This window comes from Tachypleus tridentatus, chromosome 7 (genome assembly GCF_004210375.1).
Source record: "Tachypleus tridentatus isolate NWPU-2018 chromosome 7, ASM421037v1, whole genome shotgun sequence".
NCBI classification, from domain to species: Eukaryota; Metazoa; Arthropoda; class Merostomata; order Xiphosura; family Limulidae; genus Tachypleus; species Tachypleus tridentatus.
Genome location: NC_134831.1, coordinates 180,746,407 through 180,768,247, shown reverse-complemented (window position 1 = coordinate 180,768,247; position 21,841 = coordinate 180,746,407). Strand labels below are relative to the sequence as shown.

General features: G+C 36.7%; 1 protein-coding gene across 1 annotated transcript in view; it reads right to left on the bottom strand.

The window, feature by feature from the left end:
• Nucleotides 1-2,305: 2,305 nt before the first annotated feature.
• The window catches only part of LOC143257884 (uncharacterized), a 38,814-nt gene continuing 19,278 nt past the window's right edge, over nt 2,306-21,841 (bottom strand). Inside the window, exon 3 of the mRNA XM_076516909.1 lies at nt 2,306-4,574. Within this exon, the coding sequence (XP_076373024.1) occupies nt 3,943-4,574 (632 nt within the window). The 3' untranslated portion in view covers nt 2,306-3,942. The remainder of the gene's footprint in view (nt 4,575-21,841) is intronic.

The following is a 21,841-nucleotide window of genomic DNA, read 5'->3' as shown; positions in this document are numbered from 1 at the left end:
GTGTTTCTTATAGATTTTTGGCTGCTGATCATGAAAATCACATCCACATTTGCCCATCACGTACAGTTTTATTGAAAACTTCAGTTTTGCTACAATGAAAAAACGATATCAGAGCAACTGGAATCCGTCAGTGCTTGCTGGCTACTGTTGGACACTGCAACGTGATGCACCGGACATTGAATACAAACGAAAATCAGGAGCAAAACACTTTTAATTATGTTGAACTTAACAGCGTGTTAGAAACATAAACGCAATTAAATATGTTATTGCAGGTAAACAGTTAACTGTCTATTTCTTAGAGTTCCTACGTGATGAAGCAAAACCAAAACTATATTTGTGCATACCCACCAGGTACCTGTTACAATCAGCAAAAACTTTTCAGGAAGCAAAACTTCTCAAAAAATTGTTGTGCAGTGTAGTTAACCACTGCACTAACAACCGACTCTTGGGCTACTCTTGTCTGACCGGAGAAGAAAATTTAATATTCATTATTACAAATTACTAACGGTCCTAAAGTGCAGGGTGTGTCTTTTAACAACGAGGCGTGAACCATGAATTTTCGGAGTATAGGAATAATTTGTAGAAAAAAATATTATTTCCCACGAGTCCAAAACATTAAACGCTAAACAATTTATCCCTTCAGTGACTTATCGGCAAGTTGAAATACCTGTGGTGAGCTAAACACAGATAGCCCAATATGTAGGTTTGTGTTTAACAATAAATAAACAAAGAAATTCAACAAGTTCAAGTGTAACAAATCTGTTACACTTTAGAAATATAATTAAAAAAAACTGTAAAAATTGTTCCCATTAATTATGAGTATCTTTTCAGTAAATTTGAGAACAAATACGAAAAAAAAAACCCAACAAACTTTCCATCATATTTACACAAACGACAGGCGACCGTCGCTCACTTGTTAACGTACCGGAGTATGTACCTTCAGTCCTAGCGTTCGGTTTGTTTGGTTTCTTTTTAATTTTGGGCAAAACTTCACGTCCCTAATTTAGCAGTGTAAGACTAGAGGGAAGGCAGCTAGCTAGTCGTCACCACCCGTCTTCAACTCTTGGGCTACTCGTTTACCTACGAATAGTGGGATTGACCGTTACGTTATAACGTCCCCATGGCTGAAAGGGCGAGCATGTTTGGTGTGACGAGGATTCGAACTCGTGAACCTCAGACTACGAGTTGAGCGCCTTAACTAGGTTCGCTTTTCATTACTGCAAATAACAGTAACAAATTCGCACTCCTCACTCTGGCACAGCGAACTCATTACAAAGTTGACCGTGAGGTCAGATGAGAGTAGCTGAACAGTTGGCGGCGATTGTTATTGGTTAGTCTATCATTTCAAAATTAAGGACGGCTGGAGCAACTAAGCATTGAAAATATTAGTCCGAAAATTTTAAACAAATGAATAATTAAAAGGACTGGAGTCAGGGTTGAGTGGGTTATCAAATATTCAGTTGTAGGTGTTTTGTTGTTGTTCTGTTATTTTGGAATCACAGAGTTTCTAGCAGCTCATTCCTTTTGAGTGTAATCTGTTTGTTTGATTCTTTTAGAGTTAGTACAAAGCTACACAATGAGCTATCTGTCCTTTGCCCACCATGTGTATCGAAATCCTGTTTCTAACGTTGTGAGTCCCAGACATGTCGCTGTGCCACTGGGAGAGTCGATTTCCAGCGGTGAAACAGTGTACAGAAATAAACAAATAAAAACAACCATTGTGTGACTCTATGATAAATAATATTTTCGACTAAAATAGTTGTCCATGAAATTATTTGTATCCGCTTTAATTTCCGTGTGAACTCATAACTTAACATCTAATAGATACCACAAACAATAAATAATAATTCTTCTGGCTATGAGTCTTTTATTTTATTTTTGTATTAGTGAAATGACTGTCAGGGGTCAATAAACCTTAAATACTTTTTTATCAACTAAACATCTTCCTCTCTCCTTAAAGTTGTTAAAGTTTCATATCCTTTGTTATTTCATTAAGATAGACGCATCCGTATTTTCCGATGTTTTCACGAATCGTTTCAAAATATAAACGAATTATCCGGAAGAGATCAACCACACGAATGTCATAAAACATATTTTAGTCACTTATTCTTCTTACACGAGTGTTTATACAAAACAAAATAAAAACCAATCAATTTAAGAAGAAAGGCCTGAATGTCCATCGGGTATACAAATACTTGAATCTACTATAAAAACCAGCATCTGAAATTTTTGTTGTTGTTTTGTGTAACAGCAGGTCTTTATAAAGTTATGGGTCCAATAACAACTCGCCCATACACAGATATGATTTAAGTAAACCCACCGGGATTTTATTCACCAAAGTACACAAAGATATTTAATAAAAGCTTCAAATCAACTTTTTCTCTTCCAGTCCATCAACACATAATACACATCACTAAATTTCGACCTACTTTTGATTCTAAATAGTTTGCTATTTAGTTAAAGCTGCAAAAACTAACTCAACTACAGTTCAATTGAGGCGGATTTAATTTGAAGATTAAAAAAAGGACAAAAGTATAAATATAACCGAGAGAGAGAGCTATAAATTCGAAGTCGTTTTCTCAAATACTTAAAAGAGTGAAAAATGAAAAGTAACAAAATTATCAAGATGAGAATTATGAGTTTCGATATCTATAAAGCGTTTCAAAAATCAACTAACTAATCAGTTATGTGAAGGGACTGTGACCCTAGGAGACAAAATTGAACAACTGATAATCGATTTTATGAAATGATTATATTGATAGTCCGAAAAATATTTTGAAAACAAAAAATAAGGAAAGAGTATGAAATTAAATGATGGATTTGAAACGTTATGAAACAAACTGTAAGGAGACATTTCACTCACTGGAAGAAATAACCAGATGCGTTAATAGTGGAATCTTGAATATGGAGGTCTGTTAATAACTACAAAAGAATAAAACAAGTCGGTTCCTAACTCAGTGAATAGATACATAAATCTATTTACTAAATAAATTTGAATGTGGAACTCTCTCACGACTTGGAGAAGATAGATAAACTGTATTAAGAAAATAACAACGAAATGGTTTTAGAGATGATAACTAGAATTATAAGATAAATTAAAGATCCCGGAATTTCCAGACTAGAGAAAAGTAATTGTAAATATTATTATAAGGTTATCTTTAATAAAATTAATGAGAAGAAATAAAATGGATTGACTTGAGAAAAAAATGTCTAAATAACGGAGCTCTAACTACATAAACTAAAGATCTAACCGCGATGTAGCTTCAGAATATTCATAATCCTACTGAGATTAATTAATCTTATGTTTTTGTCTTAATCTATCAGTAATTTTATTTACATCTCGGATTATCAAATAAACGGCGATATATCGAAGATAAACGTTTTAAAAGAAACAATATATATATATTGTTCAATAGGCCTGATATTTGTGATCAACTGAAAGAAACAAAGTAAGAGAACAAAAACAAAATTAAACATCTGTAGTTTAACCTGATTCTTATCAGATATGTTAGGCCCAGTGGTTTCCAGTGCTTCGCCATCTTTTGGCTTTAACTTTGAAGTATACATATATAAAGCTGTTGAATAATAAATTGTCATTTGCTCAGCAAACATATGCTATATGGATAACGCTTACAGTTTCTTTATTTAAACTTATTTTGGAGTCTTATACACTAACTTTTTTTCAATCTCTCATGAAAATAAAGCCTCGTGTATAGCAATATAATGATTATTTCCCGCTTACGTATAATGTTAGAGTAATATCTTTATTCTCAGCCAGCCAGGTGAAGCATCGTACAAGTACACGTGATGGCCAAACACACCCGCTGATGTCTGTTTCATAAGCAACAAACTGATTTCCCCGAGTTCAGCTGCTTTTTGCTGTTCCTTGTTTCATTGAACTCCACCAACGCCACATCTACAGATGTTCCGTCGCGAAGATGTTCACCAGTGCGGTCGCAGCCCCTGGGCTGCATGTACGGTCGGTCCCTGGTGACCACCCGGCTGACCCATGCACATGTTCATATAACCAGGCGCCGGTCCCCCTGGCCCACCGCCCAGAACACCGTTTTGCGGCAACCCGTTGCCAATCTGGTTGTAAGAAGGACTGGGATAGCCGCTCGCGGATGGAGTGTAAGGGCTGACGTTACAGCTAGTGGAGACCGAGTACGGCGGTGCCGGACAAGGCTTTCCGTCTCGAACGAGCACCGGAACAGCGACTCGTCGGGGAGGGTGCATGTTAGCGGCTGTCAGCTCAAGGTTCTTATCTTGTCGTTGCCGCTTGCACTTGTACCGACGGTTCTGGAACCAGATTTTAACTTGAGTGGACGTGAGCTTCAAGAGACTCGCCAGCTGCTCGCGCTCCGGAGCTGACAGGTATCTCTGCTGCTTGAAGCGCCGCTCCAACTCGTACACCTGGGCTTGTGAGAAGAGCACACGCGGTTTCCGACGGGTCCTCTGCCGCTGCCCAGAGTCAGAACTTCCGGTACCGCTTGCAGACGTTGCTGAAGAACCAGAGTTAGTGTGAAAACTTCCGGTCGAGGGTTGTGACGTCAACAGACAGCTGGATGTTTGTTCTAGTAATAACAGAAAAATCCACATAAATATTATGTGTAAACAATCAAATTTTATAGCAATCATTAATACCTTATAACGATGGTATAACATAATATACCTGTGACTGGAATTACGAAACAAAAATCGACTATAGACATCTAATTATAATTTAAACAAAATGTTTAAAAAGAAAACTGGTTTAGTTTTAAGTTTTTAGCGAAAAAGAAATATATCTAACGACTTTTTAAAATATATATATAATTAAGGAAAGGATTACGTTTGTGATTTTTTTCTGACTTCCGTCTAGATAAAAAACTGGTTTGCTATTTTCTACTTGTTCTGGGCGTAGGGTTGGTTATGGTGATCAAATGTTTCCCGCTGTTTTGTTTTAAGAGAAGAAAGAATTCTCAATTTTAAAATCAGGCCTCCACGTCATGCATGCCTAACACTCTGAGAAGAAAAAAAAAGACTGTGCCCTCTATCGGCTTTTTGTTGACGTTATCCAGAGAAAGGGGGGAAGTGAACCTAGTTGTTGAAACAAAGGATTTTTTTTCTCGAACTTCATAATGGCGCCTTTCATCAAATCAGGAGATTGAAAGTTTTTTTGAAATAACATAAATTCTTATAAAAAAATTGTTGGATTACCATTATCCAGAAAGCGTTATACTTTCAAGTATGGCTTTTCTCTTCAACCAACTTACCTAATGTTAAATTTATTGTTGATAACTTGAACAAATGAGGTTACAGCTGCTGTCAGTTCATCTAATTCTCTGGTAGCTCAGCGGTGAGGTGGAGGATTTTTATACCACTACAATTCGATCCTCTTGTCGGATAACACGCCACAGCACAGATAGCTTATTGTTCAGCTTATCCCTTTGAAAAACAAAACAAATCTTTTGTCCTTCCGTATGCGGTTTAATTATTGGTTCAATAGATGGAGCCACACGTCAAACATGTCCGTTACTTAACTTCACAGTTATCTTGAGTTACTCCATGATAGATTTCCAACTCTAGCTCTAAATATTATTATTGTACGCCTAACTCATTTTCTAGAAGAACAGCGTAGTGAAGTGTATACTGACACATGCTTTTTTCTTCTTAGTTGCGACGCACTGTTTCTAGTTAATATTACACTGATGTTCGTTGCAGATGTAACACAACCATCTCGATAGCGTAAACAGAGCGAACATCTCCAATATGCAGTTTGTAAACATAGACAATCTAGAAATCGCAAGCTGACGGGATACTTTGTCTCACATGGTATTTAAACACATGAAAGATGGTTGCCACGATCACGCCCATGAGTCTGATAACTTTGAGATTTGGCCACGAGAGATCCTAAAACCTAATTTTCAGCTTCAAATATACAGCAATAAAAATGAATAACATTTCCAACGCTTAGAAGAAGAAGAAAAAAAACGATTTACGAGCTAGTCAGATTTTGAATTTGGATTGAATTAGATGTTTATGCCATGATATAATTGAAAAGAAAAATATAGCCCCTTTTTTCTTATAGTATCCTATCACTTATGCCTGTTTAAAGCAACGTGCAATTAAATTTGGTAATGAGTATCTCCCTTTGAGACTAATAAAGTTTAGTGATGTGTAATTAAATTTGGTAATGAGGATCCCCTTTGAGACTAATAAAGTTTAGTGATGTATAATTAAATTTGGTAATGAGGATCCCCTTTGAGACTAATAAAGTTTAGTGATGTATAATTAAATTTGGTAATGAGGATCCCCTTTGAGACTAATAAAGTTTAGTGATGTGTAATTAAATTTGGTAATGAGGATCCCCTTTGAGACTAATAACGTTTAGTGATGTGTAATTAAATTTGGTAATGAGGATCCCCTTTGAGACTAATAAAGTTTAGTGATGTGTAATTAAATTTGGTAATGAGGACCTCCCTTTGAGACTAATAAATTTTAGTGATGTGTAATTAAATTTGGTAATGAGGACCTCCCTTTGAGACTAATAAAGTTTAGTGATGTATAATTAAATTTGGTAATAAAGACCCCCTTTGAAACAAAATAAAGTTTAGTGATGTGTAATTAAATTTGGTAATGAGGAACCCTTTGAAACCAATAACGTTTTGTGATGTATAATTACATTTGATAATGTTTGTTTGTTTTATTTTGTTTTTGGAATTCAACACAAACCTACAAAATTGGCTATCTGTGAATTGCCCACCATGGGCATCAAACCTGGTTTGCAGCGGTGTGAGTCCGCAGACATTCCATTGTGCCACGGAGGAGAGGATCTGATCATGAGGAAACCTCTCTAGAAAAGTTTAGAAAGGTTCTCGGAATTAATGTCTTTTGTTTCTATTTTTCTTCTCATCTTTACCTCTTCTCCAGTTTTTGACATAATCCAAACATAATGTCTTCCAGTCATCATTTGATTCATTTAATTAATATAACAACAATTCGGCTTGCTCTCAGACCAATCCTACAATATAATCACTAAAGGCTATTTTCGAAACTAAACCAATAATATTGCTATTGTCACATTACTCACTAGTTTACTCTCAGTTCAGTTCAAATATTATCACTTATATATGTGTGTGTGTGTAATCTTATATTTAATTCGAGGTTTAATCCACCACTTATAGTTCCATATGTAAATCGTAGTTTGATCCAACTCTAGTCATTACACATTTATTTGTAAGTTTACCCAATAGCATTTCCATTTTCCAATTTATTTTCAGTTTAATCCAACTCTAAGCATTCATATATTTAACTCGAAGTTTAATCCAATAGTATTTCGATTAATCAGTTACTGCTATTAAACTTAATCCATCTCTAGACATCTTATAGATATATTTAACTCTCAGTTTAATGCAAACATTTTGATGTTCACAGGATGTCGGTTTAATTCAACTTTGACAGACGAGTAGTGAACTCCACATTTAATCAGTAGTGAAAAACAGGTAGAGCAAATCTGGTTAGTTGTTTTAAGATGACGCATTCTGATGAATTGTTTGTTAGATGAAAAGAAAAACAACTACTATCTTTACGTAAACCAATGAAATATAGAAGACGCACTGCCCATAGAAATAATCAAAGCACAAAACGTTTTTTTCAAAACCGTTTATTGAACATGTTAGTTGTAAAAAGATCAAAATCCCAACAACAACAACAAGTCCTTAAAACGTTGTTAAAATGTTTTTTTTTCACTTGACAATTTTTTAATACAGAATTTCAAGACTGGAAATCTTTTGCCTTTTATCTTTACTTGAATAACTTCGATTTAGTCTTTGTATTAGACTTTTTTTTGTTTGTTTGTTTGTTTAATTCAGCTCTGTTTACTACCTGGAAAGGTCTCCGTTTAACCAGCTATGTTTAACCAAGTTCTGTTTACAACCTAATCTGGACCTATTTGACCAGTTTTGTTTGTAAGTTGAAAATATTCTGATTGACCAGGTATGTTTACATTTTGCTTAGCACCTCTTTGACCAGTTCTGTTTATAATTTGGTTGTATTTCGATTGCCCAGATCTGGTTACAACCTGGTTAGGTCCTGTTTGACAAGCTATGTTGAAGACAACCTGTTTAAGTCTTACTTTAACCAGGTTAATTTACAACTAGTTAGGTGCCTTTTGACCAGTTCTGTTTATAATTTGGTCGTATTTCGATTGTCCAGATCTGTTTACAACCTGGTTAGGGACTGTTTGACAAGCTCTGTTGAAAACAACATGTTTAAGTCCTACTTTAACCAGGTTCATTTGCGACTAGTTAGGTGCCTTTTGACCAAATCTGTTGATAATCTGGTTATATTTCGTTTCACTTCCAATCTTATTCTCGTGCAGATAAGTATAAATTTTACACGATGGAATGGATTTTGTTATATATATATATACATGCATCTGTATGTTTAAATGTTTAACTAATGCATATTGTTGACTATATCTAAGATATCAAACAAAGATGAGAATATATCCACCACCATAAACAGTTGTAGCTGTTGATTAGAATTCAAACACTGGAAACATGTTCCTAGTGTTTTCACGAATTCAGTTATCTTCCTGCAGAAATGGCTTATAACACCAAAAATCGGGTTTCGATACTCGCGGTGGGCTACAATCTGTAGCTCTGTGCTTAACAACAAACACTTATGCAGGGAACTGTAAAAACAAAACAGAAATCTGTTTCACTGTAGTGTTAGCTTAGTTTTAATTCTAGATAATCTTCTGATGCCAAATTTTTCCTCTCAATTTTGAACTTATAGAGATAACAAAGCTTTTAATCCAGGTGCATTAGTAAACAACGTGTTACGGTGTTGTATAGTAAATGTCAGGATTAAGGATTTGTGATATTAGATCACCTTCTGATAAATCAAGCGTATGATGTTCTAAATATATGGCTAATCCACAGAGATAGAAAACAGCATATAAAAAGTTGTAAACAGCAGTCAATAATATTGAAGTAATAAATTAGGATGAAGGCAGCTAGTCATCACCACCCACCGCCAAGTCAGCAATGAATGGTGGGATTTACCGTCACGTAATAACAGCCCCACAGCTGAAAGAGCAAACATGTTACGAGTCGAGCGCTATAATCACCTGCCGGCCCAACGTGGCTTGGTGGTTAGGGTACTTGACTCGCGGCCTGCAAGATACAGGTTCGAATCCCATTTCCAAACATGCTCGCCCTTTCAACTGTGGGGACGTTAATATTGTCTCGGTCAATCCCACTATTCGTTGGTAAAGAGTAGTCCAAGAGTTGGTGGTAGAAGCTGATGACTAGCTGCGCTGGCTTCTCTCTAGTCTTACACTGCTCTTTTACCAACGAATAGTGGGATTAACTGTAACTTTATTATGCCTTCATGAGTACGGATCGAACACGTGATCTGCAGATTGCGAGCCGAGTGCACTAACAACCTGGCCACGCCAGGCCTCATTATACGTAGAATAGAATACACAGATTATTTCAAATATATATATGTATATATATATCATGTTTTCAAATATAGTCCAAATACTTGTAAAAACAAAGACATAGAGAAATTTATAATACCATATAGTCACGAGTGATATATAAGTACTTACAAACTGTCAAAGAGCGTTGGACATGGTACGTCTCTTTCAGCTATAATCCAACACGAGTCAGAATATACTGTGTAACAATGCATGTACACATTTGACATTATAACAAAGTCTGGTTCACGTGCTTGAACCCATAATTTCCTTAATTTGAACGTTCTGATTCGCAGTTCGGCAATCTAATCAACAGGTCACGCTTAGACCTTTTGTTTTAAGGAAACTAACGACTATAACTTTTTTTTTTTCCAGAAGGGCCAATCATTTAATTGATAGAATGTGACGTTTGTTTTGCCCGTAATAGAAATGATTAATATATTCATTTATTAAGTTGAATTATCTGGTTAATGCCAGCGACTTATGAAACAGCGCGACAAAACGTCACGTAAACATTTCACTCATAATACTAACAATTTTGATGACCCCACAGCAGCTCACCGGTAAGCTCGAGGGCTTATAGCAGAAAAATATCGGGCTCGATCTCTGCGGTGAACGCAACAGCGTGTAGCTTTTTACTTAAGAGTGAAAAAAAGGAACTCTTTTTAAAAATATATATATTCTTAACACTTTATTAAGAAAATACTGTTACATTGGAAGATTGTTAGAGGCCTTTTCCTTTTTCACATGGCCAGGTGGATAAAGTACTGGACTTGTAATCTGAGGGTGACGAGTTCGAATCACAGTAACACCAAACATGCTCGCACTTATAGCCGTGGGGGCGTTATAATGTTACGGTCAATCCCACTATTCGTTGGCAAAGCAAAAGAGTAGCCCAAGAGTTGGCGGTGTGTGGTGATGACTAACTGCCTTCCCTCTAGTCTTACACTGCTAAATTAGGAACAGCTAGGGTTGATAGCCCTCGTGTAGTTTTGCTCAAAATTCAAAACAAACCAAACAAAACAAAACCTAACAGCTGACGTGTCTAGTTCCTGAGTCCGAAGATTCGTTGTTCGCGAACCCCCAAAACGCTGCTCCTCAATTCGGAACAATGGGCCCGGCATGGCCAGGTGGACAAGGTGTTCGACTCGTAATCTGAGGGTCGCGGGTTCGAATCCCCGTCGCACCAAATATGCTCGCCCTTTCAGTTGTGGGGACGTTATAATGCGATGTTCAATCCCACTGTTCGTCAGTAAAAGAGTAGCCCGAGAGTTGGCGGTGGGTGGTGGTGACTAGCTGCCCTCCATCTAGTCTTACACTGCAAAATTAGGGACGGCTTACGCAGATAGTTCTCGTGTAGCTTTGCGCGAAATTCTAAACAAAACAAAACCTTTTTGACGAAGCAAATCTTCGAAGAGGTCTGTAACTAAATAAAGGAGTCAATTTGTAACGAGGCTTGCACGTAAGTTTCTGTTTGGCGCGATAGTCATTTTTTTATAAGTCCTATTATATGAGCCACGATACGGTGAGCGGATTAATATATCGTACAGAAAAGAATAAATTGGCAAAATCCCGATGGTGGCAGCATCTGTCTTAAGAGTATTTCACTAAAGTACACTCGTTAAAAAAAACCGCAGAAACGTTTTACTTTTATCAAAAATGTTCTTAATTACAAATGAGAAACAGGTTTATTGTTTGTTTTGGAATTTCGCACAAAGCTACTCGAGGGCTATCTGTGCTAGCCGTCCCTAATTTAGCAGTGTAAGACTAGAGGGCAGGCAGCTAGTCATCACCACCCACCGCCAACTCTTGGGCTACTCTTTTACCAACGAATAGTGGGATTGACCGTAATATTATAACGCCCCCACGGCTGGGAGGGCGAGCATGTTTAGCGCGACGCGGGCGCGAAACCGTGACCCTCGGATTACGAGTCGCACGCCTTACGCGCTTGGCCATGCCAGGCCTGCAGGTTTATTGAAGAACGTGTTTGTTGAAGCGGAATCACAAGAGTGCAAGATGCGGATTTTTGTTTTATTACATATTACAAAAACAAGAACGACGTCCACGCAAACTACAGAGTATGGGGTCCTAGGCTCGAGAAATACTCTGGACTTTCAGCTTTAAATGCGCTATAGAAGTAATAATGAACTCAGTTGTTTGGTTCGAAGTGCTGACGGCGGATATAGAGGCAGTTCTTCCTCTGTCCAGTAGGTTAAAAGTAGGGGCGGCTACGTCTGAGCCCTAGGAGGAGGAAGTTCTGAGATGGTTGTTTAAGATAATGTCTCGCATAAGATGTCGTTCAAGTTGAAAATTTCAATTCTAAACATTAAAGTTTGAGTGCAACCGCTATGAAGAAAGCTGAGTGACATAGAAACTATTCACCCAACTCCAATCTGAGTGACACTTAAAAACTCTTCATCTGACACCGATTTGAGTGACACATAAAAGCTATTCACCCAATGCCAATCTGAGTGACACATAACATTATTCACTCGACACTAATTTGAATGCCAGGTAAAAGAATTATTCATTCAACTCCAATCTGAGTGACACATAAAAACTCTTCATCTGACACTGATTTGAGTGACACCTAAAAACTATTCACCCGACGCCAATTTGAGTGACACATAGAAACTATTCACCCAATACAAATCTGAGTGGGAGTGACATATAAAAATGACTCACACAACTCTAATCTGAGTGGCACATATTCAGCTGATAATGGTCAGACCAAACACACACACCTGATGTATTCAACTGCTATTGGTCAGACCAAATAAACGCACCTGGTGTATTCAGCTGCTATTGGTCAGACCAAACGCATGCACATGGTCTGTTATTGGTGCGTGTTTTAATTCGGCTTCTGCTCTACTTTACATATGATTATACAGGTTGTGCTGTATGTGGAGAACCACTCGGTAGAATCTATTGGAAATTCTTACAAACGTTACAGACCATTTCCATAGTTTCTCCAAAATATGAGACAACACAAATGTTGTTATAACAGCACTGCAACAGAGAAGTGCTTATAAACAAATACAGTTTTCCGAGATGACTAGAAAACTAGGACCAAGCGACACTCGAACCCTGATTCCGAACTAAATTATTCGAGGACACCACGGTCCTGCCCTTCTTTTTTCTTTGTTGTTGTTTTAAGACTGTAATTAATATTACTTCTTAATGGGTATTTATAATCAATAGAAATGAGGTTTCATCTGGTTTATGTTTGGTTAAGGGCAGCACCCGGACATATCAAAGCTAAGATCTAACGGAATGTGAACTCAGGTCATTCGACAAAAACATCAGTAGGCATTTTAGAATGGAAAGCTATAGAGACTAATGTTCTCGCTGGGTTATAGTCCCAACTAGTCAGGAGACGTACCTATTGTGAAGAGTGTGAGCTTGTTTTCTTATTGTACAGCCACATTGGGCTATCTGCTGAGCCCATCGAGGGGAATCGAACCCCTGATTTTAGCGTTGTAAATCCGTAGACATACCGCTGTACTAACGGGGAGCTATTGTGAAGAAGAGATTTATCTCGAAAAACAAAATAATGCCTTACATTTTCTTCCCACCCTCAGCGATAAGTTCACGTGTTTTCCTCCCACGTGGGGAATAATCTCCCAGACCTGAGTCTGTACGTTTGACGGACAAGTTTCTTTGTTGTTGTTGTTTTTAACAGAACAATGTGGTTTTCTTGGATGTAACAACTGCTCGCAACTATACAAAAAGAAATGCGTAGAATACGTATCTGTTCTTCGTACCGATTTATATCCTATTTCATAGGTGGCGCTATAAAAGACGCCGAATAAAATCCTTATTCGTTAAACGATATGTTTATTCAACATTGTACTCATTAATAAAAAACAAACAAACATGGTTACTGCATTCTGTTCGTGCTGGTCAAAGTTCATATCGGTTGTGCCACCCACCTCATGCCTAAAGCGGAAGACACTTTGGTCAAGGCCTAAAAGCAACCTTACAGCATTGTCTCACTCATGTTACACACACAGGCCTAGAATCAGTAGTGCTATGTATCCATCCGCGTGGCTTCTGTAGTAAATATCTAGTTATAAATGTTACAACTTACGAAAGGTTACAGTGTTTCTCGTATATGAACAATAAATTTATGCTTTTGTCTGAAAATTACCGTATGGCAAAGGGACGTGTCATATGTAACGTAAAGTAAAATATTTTAAAAGTATCAAATAAAAACGAGTCATTTAAAATAACCTGAAACTTCCTTTTAAAAGTAACCAATAAAAACGAGTCATTTAAAATAACTTGAAACTTACTTTTAAAAGTAACCTATAAAAACGAGTCATTTAATATAATCTGAATCTTATTTTTAAAAGGAACTAATAAAAACGAGTCATTTAATATAACCTGAAATTTACTTTTAAAAGTAACCAGCTTAAAAATAATAAAAGATAATTCATTTTTAAAACAATCAAGCTAGGATAATTCGTATGTAAAGCATACAGAAACTTTGAAAATATTTAATTTTAAGCCAAATGTACGTTTGTTTTTAAACACAAAGCGACGCAATGGACTAGCCTTGCTCTGCCAACTGCCAGTATTCAAATCTGATTTTTAGCGTTATAAGCTCCCAGACCTGCCGCTGAGCCAAGGGGAACCAAGTCAAGTGTAAATATGTCACACGTTCAAACCCACTTCTGGTTGTACCAAGTCTGCAACCAATAAAAACAAGACACACACACACACACACATATAACAAGTTAAAAGTTAATTTTATTACACGATCAAACTTCTAGAAAGGTTAACTGCAGCAGTGAACTAGATTCAACCAATAAAGTCGAGTAACAAAATAAATCGTTCGATTTATTTTCAACTTCAACGAACAAAAATAAGGGGAAAGAATTACTAAAGTTACAGATAATCCAATTTTTAGCCTAACTGTGCCTACAAGAATACCTCAAAAACTTTGTATTTCTGCTGTAGAAACTGGCGTGTTTGTTTCAGTGTGCACATACACAGCGTGTGGTGACTAGGGCTTAGGATGAATCTGTATGTGGTAGGTTCTGTGACACGCTAAACAAAACACAGAAAAACAGTCAATCTCACACGGCTCCAGTTACGAGCAGCTGGGCCCGCAGCGTTTATCACCGTATTGCTGGTAAGTTATCTTAATAATAGGGATCGTTAATGCCAGCGTCGTGCGTGATCATCTGAACAGGCATCGACCTTCAAGACATTACACTCTATTGTCCTTTTAATGGCTGATATCTTCATCCCTCCTACTCAATCTCCCTCTCTAAGAAAACAACAACAACTAAGCTTTCCTTATCAGCACAAGCTGCTCAACTAATACCACCTAGTAGAAACTAAAGTAGTATTAGTATTCAGAGTGTGTTGGTTTGGTTTGAATTTCACGCAAAGCTACACGAGGGCTATCTGCGCTAGCCGTTCCTAATTTAGCACTGTAAGACCAGACGGAAGGCAGCTAGTCATTACCACCTACTGCCAACTCTTGGGCTACATTTTTACCAACGAATAATGAGATTCACCGTCACATTATAACGTCCCTGCGGCTGAAAGAGTGGACATGTTTGGTGTGACGGAGATTCGAACCCCCGTCCCTCAGATTACAAGTCGAGTGCCTTAATCACCTGGCCATGCTGGGCCTATTTAGAGTGTGTCGGAGAAATTGCAATTGTAATTAAAGGAGGTTCATTAACTTAGCTCACCCCCACCCCGGTCTACTTCAGAATATTTATAAGATTTTCGTCTTTGTTTTAAAGTACAACTTTAATGTTTGGTACAGCCTATCTGAAGTTGCAGCTGAAGGAAAACAATGACGCACCACGTTAGATGAGAAAACACTTCTGTATTTCCATATTTCGTGTAATATAAACATATTACTTTAAAATCTTTGCGAAATATTAGTATAATTACTCAGCATTTAAAAGCTGTTTTGTGATGTTAACGAAACTAAATATCATTAGTATTTAAAAAAAAAACACTCGGCAGTTGTCTCAACTTTGTTTACGACCGCGCGTGACCTGTAATAGCTGATATTCTTGAATGCTGATCGAAGGATCCAAGGTCCGAACCGTGCTGTCGCTGAATAAGCTTCGTGCTTTTAGTTGTAAAAAAGGCGACCACCAAACTGTACTGGGAGTTGAACGAAGTTCTCGTGACGAGTTACTGTCTATACGGTAAGTATTTTAAAAATTAGGGGTGGGTATACCTGAAGTCTAGAGGTCTCTGATGTCACCATTCAGCCCGTATATCACATAAAGTGCTGTTCGGGTTTAAATCCCTGTTAAATTTATTTTTTTATGTTTTGCAGTTTCTACATGTTCATATAATCACAAACTTCTAATCTGTGGTAAAACCTGCTTGCTTGGATATAATAAAGTTTTCGTGGCTAAAAATAAACAGAACAAACTAATTGAACTAAGTTACATTGTTCGAAAGCTAACCAAGACATAAATAATGAAAACATTTCCTTGTTGTCTGATTTTTTATTTTCAGAGCGACTTTTTCAGATTACAAAATTAAAATACATGGAGATAACACAGTAACTCCAAAGAAAAGTTCCATGCTGAACTTTCTTTTAGAGAAAATCCGTATTAGATTATCCACTGTGTCCTCCGCGAAGAATCGTACCCCAGTTTTTAACATTATATGTTCGTAAACCTACCGGTGTCCCATCGGGGTACACCAGAACAGTTGATTTAGTTATGTGTAGTCATATATATAGCTGTTAAGAGTAGTCGTTCCTCGGATACTGTTTGATTAACTTATGCAAAGCGTTTCTTAAGTCCCAATTACTATACAATTCCTGTTTCTAAACGCAACATTACTTGATACGATCTGATTTTATCAGTTTTCACTGATCAACACGATACTCTGGCGGTTGACGTTTTAACACCCGTTTAGTTCAAACTTCCAAGTCTGTGTTTTTAGTAGAAAGTTGTTTGTCGTTAAGCTCAAGGATACACAATATGCTATCAGTGTTCTGCCCACCACGGGTATCGAAACCCGGTTTCTAACGTTGTAAGTACGCAGACTACCGCTGTGCCACTGAGAAGCTTTAGTAAAGAACAGCATTAGCTTCCGAGAAAAACGAAATAGTTCTCTGAGGACTAGTAGTTTCAGGATATAGTTACTGATGATATATGGGTTTATTTTATAACCATCTTATTGTTCCAAGTACAGTACGGTTTTAAAATAGAATACAAAGCGTGGTACTGAATATCAGTGCTAAGAAAAACTATATTTATTTCTTCATATTATAAATAACCTTTGTACATATTATTCTACGACAGTACACTAAACGAACACTCTCTTGATGTCTAAATATTAGAAATGTTTTATACTGTCCTGGAAACCTTAAGTGATACTTAACCTTTCCTGTTTTAATATAACACTTCGTATTAATCTGTAACCTTTCCTGTTTTAATGTAACATTTCATATTAATCTGTAACCTTTCCTGTTTTAATATAACAATTCATATTAATCTCTAACCTTTCCTGTTTTAATATAACACTTCATATTAATCTATAACCTTTCCTGTTTTAATATAACACTTCATATTAATCTATAACCTTTCCTGTTTTAATATAACACTTCATATTAATCTATAACCTTTCCTGTTTTAATATAACACTTCATATTAATCTGTAACCTTTCCTGTTTTAATATAACACTTCATATGAACCTGTAACTTTTCCTGTTTTAATATAACACTTCATATTAATCTGTAACTTTTCCTGTTTTAATATAACACTTCATATTAATCTATAACCTTTCCTGTTTTAATATAACACTTCATATTAATCTGTAACCTTTCCTGTTTTAATATAACTATAACTTTCATATTATCCTGTAACCTCTCCTGTTTTAATATAACTATAACTTTCATATTATCCTGTAACCTTTCCTATTCTATATTGTATGTTTCTTCATTTCCCTCTACTGATCTATGACTGTTATACTGTTCAACAGTTCTTTCAAATAATCCATACACCCTTCACACTATGACGTCTTTTATCATAACTGTCTATGCTGTGCTATAACCCTTCATACAGTTCTATACTACTTTCATACTCAATGTTTCAAGATCTCTTTCCATACCTAAAGTAAGCCTTAAAGCTTTACTTTATCTACTGGGCTATATTCACGTTTTTGTCATATTTCATTTTGTTTGTTTGTTTTGAATTTCGCGCAAATCCACATGAGGGCTATTTGCGCTAGCCATCCCCAATTTAGCATTATAAGACTAAAGGGAAGGCAGTTAGTCATCACCATCCACCGCCAACTCTTGGGCTACTCTTTTACCAACGGATGGTGGAATTGACCGTCACTTTATAACGTAGGGGTACCACCACTCAAAGGTCGGGCATATTTGGTGTGACGGGGATTCGAACCCGCGACCCTCAGATTACATTTCATTTTGATCTGATCTATGTGATAATATGCTTTAACGTAATAAGCCTTTATCATTTATAAGATTATTTCAGATCTTACAGCTGAAGTCAGCGATTTGTCCTGCTCTTCTATAACAGTTAAAAAATTAAAATTTTTTATGACAGTTCAAAATGGTTTCGGATCCCAAGGTCCAAGTTCGACTCTAAATATATCTCTGAACGTACTCTGCTTTTGCTGTGAATGCGTTTTAACTACGATAGTTAAACCCACTCTTCGGTTAATAGTGTCCGTGTAAATTACTGCAATGTGGTTGTCTTTCCTCTGGTCAACAGTTCAAAATCCCAGGTGGATTATGCCTAATTTTTATGGGTGTCTAACTTGGCCTATTAACCCAGCTAACATCCAAGTTGAAAATGTCGAATAAATGACCATTATAACCTATGTATTTCTTTGATACCACAGAATGATGTATTATTTAGTTATGCAATAAAACATTTTAAGAATTACAAAAATATAATATTTACTTGTTTTTTTAAGAATTGGATCAATATATGTCTTTTCTTTAATGGGTAAAACGTTTTAAAAATTATAATAAAATATATATTTTTATTCTTTGATTGTGCAATAAAACATTGTAAGGATTACAACACTTTAGATGTGAACTGAAACATTTTGTCAGTTGCATTTTTCTACATTCTCCAGCGATTTAACTACACTTCCTAAAAACGAATTTTTACACAATAATTCAGCAATATTTTACCGAAAATACGATTTGTTTGTTTGTTTTTTTGTTTTGGAATTTCGCACAAAGCTACTCGAGGGCTATCTGTGCTAGCCGTCCCTAATTTAGCAGTGTAAGACCAGAGGGAAGGCAGCTAGTCATCACCACCTACTGCCAACTCTTGGGCTACTCTTTTACCAACGAAGAGTGGGATTGACCGTCACTTTGTAACGCCCCTATGGCTGGGAGGGCGAGCATGTTTGGCGCGACGGGGATGCAAACCCGCGACCTTCAGATTACGAGTCTCACGCCGTAACGCGCTTGGGCATGCCGGGCCGCCGAAAATACGAATCCAGAATTGTTTATAATATTTAAAATTTGGCTCACAGCGAATACCCAAAACATTTACACAGCTAGCGAGCATCTCACTAATCTTTCTCCATGAAAGTGAGAAAACTTGTATGACAAACGATTAAGGGCATTATGAGCCCCGACACAACTAACCATCATCCGCGAAATGAAGTCTGTGATGACGAAGAGAACTCTCCAATAAAAAACCCATTATGTTGAATCTGGATATACCTCTTAGCATCTTAATCTGATATAAACAATGATTTTATATTGACTTCAAACGACACTGCCAAATTTAAAAACATTGATCTGTGTAAACGCGGTCCTATTAGAAGACATCCATGAACGGTGGAGAATGGGTAAAATATTTTTAAATACGACTTTGTCGTCCTTCGCAGAAATTTGTTGCAATATAAATCACAACGTTGGACAATACTGCGTAATCATTGTCATCAAGACTGAGCGGATATTTGACAGAATGTCTCTTAAGGTTACCTTTATCGTCTGTTGTAGAAACTTGTTGCAATGACGATAGCGGTGTCGGACAATAGTACGTAACCATGCCAATTAAGAATACTTTGTTTGTCCTTCGCAGAAGTTTGTTACAAAATAAATAACCGCGTTGGACAATAGTACATAACCATGGTCACCAGGAGTAAGCACGATATCATAAGTTTTGATTAACCATCAGTAGAAAATGTTCTCAACTGTTACATTGTCTACAAACATCATTAGCCATGCTTTCGTTAGAGAATTGTATTACTTTAAAATACCTATATTTTCTAATGATACTTAAACACTTTACCTCAATTTCCATGAGGGCAACAATGTCTCTGTCAAAAATATAAAATCTTTTTTTTTCACTTAAACTTGAAAAATTACACGAAATGCAATGCCAGTAGACCTTTTGGGGGCCCGGCATGGTCAAGCGTGTCAAGGCGTGCGACTCGTAATCCGAGGGTCGCGGGTTCGCATCCCCGTCGCGCCAAACATGCTCGCCCTTTCAGCCGTGGGGGCGTTATAATGTTATGGTTAATCTCACTATTCATTGGTAAAAGAGTAGCCCAAGAGTTGGCGATGAATGGTGATAACTAGCTGCCTTCTCTCTAGTCTTACACTACTAAATTAGGGATGGCTAGCGCAGATAGCCCTCGAGTAGCTTTGTGCGAAATTAAAAAACAAACAAACCTTTTGGGACTTTTTTTTCAGTTTCCATTTTGAAATCAATTAAGGTGTCGAAATTCTTCTAGCTGAATCCGGTGTGTCAGTTTGTGTTTGTGTGAAGAATATAATTATTTCTGCTTTGTAATGCTCGACCTTATTAAATCCTCTTCACTAACACATAATTGATTAATTTAGATTTAAACCTAACTCTGAAATTTAACACCGCGATACGTTGAATCGAGTATTGTGCATGTGTTCTTGGAGATGGTAAACACAGACCAAAAGAACAGTTTCGAAAACTTATAGTGTCGGTTATACGAAATACTAAAGTAGTTCTAATGACGTCAATGAGCTCGTGAATAAAGATATTCTTTAGAATAAACAAATAAAATGTTAAGTATGCGTAACTTACATATTTATTAAATTTTTGCTGTTTTATTTTTTTTAATACCTGGACATTTGCTGGAGTATCTGCGATCTGTCCAAAAGAGACAATCAGTCACTTCCAAGGTTTTAGTGTTGTAAGTCCACCAACGGTTTAACCAGTATCCAGGTTTTAGTGTTGTAAGTTCTCCAACGGAGTAACCAATCCCCAGGTTTTAATGTTGTAAGTTCTCCAATAGAGTAACCGACCCCAGGTTTTAGTGTTGTAAGTTCTCCAATAGAGTAACCGACCTCAGGTTTTAGTGTTGTAAGTTCTCCAATAGAGTAACCAATCCCCAGATTTGAGTATTATAAGTCTTGCACCGGGAACTATCACTCCCTAGATTTTAGTGTTTAGTCTTAAACTTACTGTTGGTCCACCGGAAGACAAAGGACTTCTATTGTTTTTATTTTTCTCTGCGAATTTTCACAAAGTCATGTTCAGCTGTAGGATATTATTTTTACAGTTAGCTCTCTTTTACTGCAAGGGTGTTAAACAAGATAATAATCACAGCCATTTACTGTAAAGATAACCAACAACATAGGATAAGCGACAGAACTTTATTTTAGTGTAACTTTACTTGTATTATAATACATGTATACATATATTTGCCAATCGGAATACATGCCACATTATTTAAGTTCTAGCGACAACTTTCTCCTTTAAACGTAACATCATATATGTATATAACACGAGATTTTATTTCCTTTCAACTAAAGTAAAAAATACCAAAGAAGGAAATACGATTAAATGTTTATAACTGCAAACAAATAACAAATATCTGTTGTTATAGTAAGATCAACAAATTGAGATTATCCGTTTAATGTGGGCTTTAATAAAATGTGAAGGTTCAGTACTGAATAAATAAATGGTTTTCGACCATTCTAATTATGTCCTAAGTTCTTAGGGCTCAGAATCTTACGTTCTACTAGAGGATTAGCGGTAAACGTACATACGCGTGAGATAAAAATCCAGCGTTCGATTCCCTGTGGTGGGGAGAGAGAGTGCATAGCTCATCGTTTAACTTTGAGCTGATGTTTTGATTTTTTGTTTTCGCGCAAAGCTGCACGAGGGCTATCTGCGCTAGCCGTTCCTAATTATGAAGGGCTAGATTAAAGGGAAAGCAGTTAGTTAACAATACCCAACGCCAACTATTGGGCTTATTTGTTTGTTTTGGATTTCGCGGAGAGGTGCACGAGGGCTCTCTGCGCTAGCCATCCCTAATTTAGCAGATTAAGACTAGAGGGAAGGCAGCTGGTCATCATCACCCACTACAAACTCTTGGGATACTCTTTTACCAACGAATAGTAGGAT